We start from the raw sequence: 2,900 nt of genomic DNA, 5'->3' as shown, positions 1-2,900 counted from the left end.
AGGTATGCGAACACTGTGTATGTGAGAGGCTCGTGGCATTGGGTGTATGCTGTGTGGGTATGGTGTAAGGTTTATGCTGTTGGAGGGAATATGTTGTTCTGTGCCGTTGAGTTGATTCTAGCTCATAGCGACCCTATAGGACAGAGTAGAACTGCCCCAGAGGGTTTCCAATGAGCGGCGGTGGATTCAAACCGCGGATCTTTTGGTTAGCAGCCTGAGCTCTTAACCACTTCGCCACCAGGGCTCCTGGAGGTAATATGGGAGGTGTGAAGTGGTGAAGGGAAATGTGTGTGTTGTGTTGGCATGTATGTTATGCACAAGTTGCGAATACGGTACATATGTGGAGGATGTGGAGTCTCTGAGGTGCTTGATGCTGTTTATGTTCAGGTGTGTATGTTCTGTTGACATAGTGCACCAAATGTGTGAGGAATGTCTGGTGCAAGGCGAGGGGCTCTATGCTGGTGAAGGTAACTGGAAGTGTTGAAGAGTGTTTGCCTGGGATGTGTTGTGTGGACTCTGCAAATGAGGTGAGGAATATGGGAGAGTGTGTGACGTTGAGTGAATAACTCATGCCCACAATGCGGTTGTGGCGGACAGTAAACGGGCTATCGGAAAGATCTCAGGCCTCTTCCGCGGTTCCTAAAACCAATTCTCAACGTGCCTTCCTTCACGGTGTTGTCTTAGGGCTTGAGGACTACAATTCCCAGAATGCCAAGCTCCTCCAGAAAAACGGATCTCTTCAGTGGCGGGGTCTGGGGAAGGCTTGTCCGGAAGAGAAGAAGTGCTGCCAATGGGTGAGCAGAGTCGAATCGAAACCTACGCTGATTGCACGGAGTGTGATTGGATTCTTTAGCGCCTTAGTTTAGTGGTGGGTGCGTGATGGGCGAGGGCAGTGACCAGTGAAAAGGCGAGAAGCTGATCCAGAGGGTGTGGGCGGGGCGAGGTGCTGACCAGCAGGCCGTTCGTCCAATGAAGAGCGGAAGTCGCTAGAGGAGGCCGGGCGAGACGAGTAGAGGCCGGCATCTGTGGGTGTGGACTGTGCTATGGCGGAACCCGTGAGGAAACGGGGTCGGGCGTCCCGAGGCGGCGGTGTAGGCCGAAGGGCTCGAGGGGCTCGACGGACCCGGGGTGGCCGAGGCCGGGGTCATCACGCCCAGCGGTCTCCAGCCCGACGCACCCTGGACTCCGTGTTTGTGGATTTGATCAGCGATAGCGATGAGGATATCCTGGAGGTCGCAACAGCGCGCGGCGCTGCGGATACGGCTGAAGCCCCGCTGCCGGAGGCCCCCGTGCCAGCCGCGTCCCGGGACGACAGCGACAGTGACAGCGAAGGGGCGGACGCGCGACCCGAAGGAGCCCCGCGGATCGCGGTCAGGCGGCGGCGGCGGCTGCTGCTGGATCCCGGGGAGGCACCGGTGGTTCCAGTGTACTCCGAGAAGGTGCAGCCAAGTCCCCAGGGAGGGCTAGCGTAGAAAGGCCACGAGGCTGGGCAACTAAGAGGGGCCGGGGTTCGGGGAGGGGCTGACTATAGGAAGTGCTGAGGTTAGGGTTCAGGGGTTGGTCTTGCGGGACCAAACGGAAGCCAGGGTCTGGGGTCTTGGGCAGAGAAATGCAGGAATTCTGAGAAGATGAAGGAGTTTGGGGCGTGTTGGGAGTTTGGGATTCCTGGAAGCTGGAGTCCTGGGGACACAGAAAAGCTAGAGTGCTTGGATCCCTGGGGGTTCAGGGAGGGGCCAGGAAGATCTGGGACAGGTATTTGGGACATGCTGGAGTTTGAGTTAGGTGGTTGGGGTATTGGGGACGAGAGAGACTTGAGGGCTGGGGTCCCCAGTTAGTAGGGTGAGATAGGGGCTGGGCTTCCCTAGGAATCTAAGGTACGAGGGGTGGCTAGCAACTTAGTACAAAAAGAACCAAGCCTGCATCTTAACAGTGCCTTAGAGAAAGAGGGGGCGTAGCTTGAGAGTACTACACTTCTGGAATTTGGGGAAGCCTGACAGGTCCCCGGGAGAGGGCTGTGGCGTCTGCATCCTTAGGGAGGACTTAGGAGCTGGAGGAGGCCTGTGTGTGGGAAGGAATCACCCCTCCTCTTCCCTTTCAGTGGAGGGAGGACTTCGGGCTGACCCTCCTGCTCTTCTTGGTCTTTGCAGGTGAAAAGCAGCCTCCACTTCATCCCAGATCACCTGCCCCTCCTGAAACTCTGCCCTCCAGGGGCTGAGGAAGGTAAGGGAGGGCTTCAGGGAGAGGAGCCAGTGCTAGCCCCTCTGGGAACACTTCCTGGAGTCCACATCCCTGCAGTTATTTTTCTCAGGGAGGCTCAGGGAAAGAGGTTGGGAGAGGTGACTCCTGCATCCCAGGTAGAGAAAGGCTTCAGAAAGCTCTAGAAAGGCTGGGGTATTAATCAGAAGGCATAGGAGTAGATTTAGGAAGTTGTGTCAAACCACCCTCCCCCCAACTCTAACAAGCGTGTTAATATACAGATTTCCAGGCCTCACTTCCAGAGATTCCAATTCTGTAATACTGGTGTGGGTAGGGGTGGAGGGGGAGGTGTGAGAATCTGTAACGTCTTGTTACTTCTGCAGCAAGTTCCTTGGGAACACTCTGGAGCCAGCAGGTGGAGGTGCAGTGGGTAGGGGAAGTGTGGGAATTTGTAACATCTTGTTACATCTGCAGCGGGTTCCTTGGGAACACTCTGGAGCCAGCAAGCAGGTGGAGGTGTGGTGGATGGGGAAGTGTGGCAGTCTGTAACATCTTGTTAACATCTGCAACAAGTTCCTTGGGAACAATCTGGAGTCAGCAGGGTGTTCTTTGAATTTTATCAGAGCTTCCTAGCCTTTGTCCTCTGGGAGTATGATTTTTGCAAATCACCCAAAGGGAGTAAATGAGAATTCATTCTAATGAAA

General features: G+C 55.3%; 1 protein-coding gene across 1 annotated transcript in view; it reads left to right on the top strand.

Annotated features, from left to right (window-relative positions):
* Positions 1-928: 928 nt before the first annotated feature.
* Positions 929-2,900, top strand: part of NFATC2IP (nuclear factor of activated T cells 2 interacting protein) — a 27,959-nt gene continuing 25,987 nt past the window's right edge. Inside the window, exons 1-2 of the mRNA XM_004386601.2 lie at positions 929-1,439; positions 2,148-2,220. Coding sequence (XP_004386658.1) covers positions 1,044-1,439; positions 2,148-2,220 — 469 coding nt within the window. The 5' untranslated portion in view covers positions 929-1,043. The remainder of the gene's footprint in view (positions 1,440-2,147; positions 2,221-2,900) is intronic.

This window comes from Trichechus manatus, unplaced genomic scaffold (assembly GCF_000243295.1).
Source record: "Trichechus manatus latirostris isolate Lorelei unplaced genomic scaffold, TriManLat1.0 scaffold00170, whole genome shotgun sequence".
Lineage (NCBI taxonomy): Eukaryota > Metazoa > Chordata > Mammalia > Sirenia > Trichechidae > Trichechus > Trichechus manatus.
The sequence above is the reverse complement of the archived record's forward strand: the minus strand, read 5'-3'. Positions and strand labels throughout refer to the sequence as shown.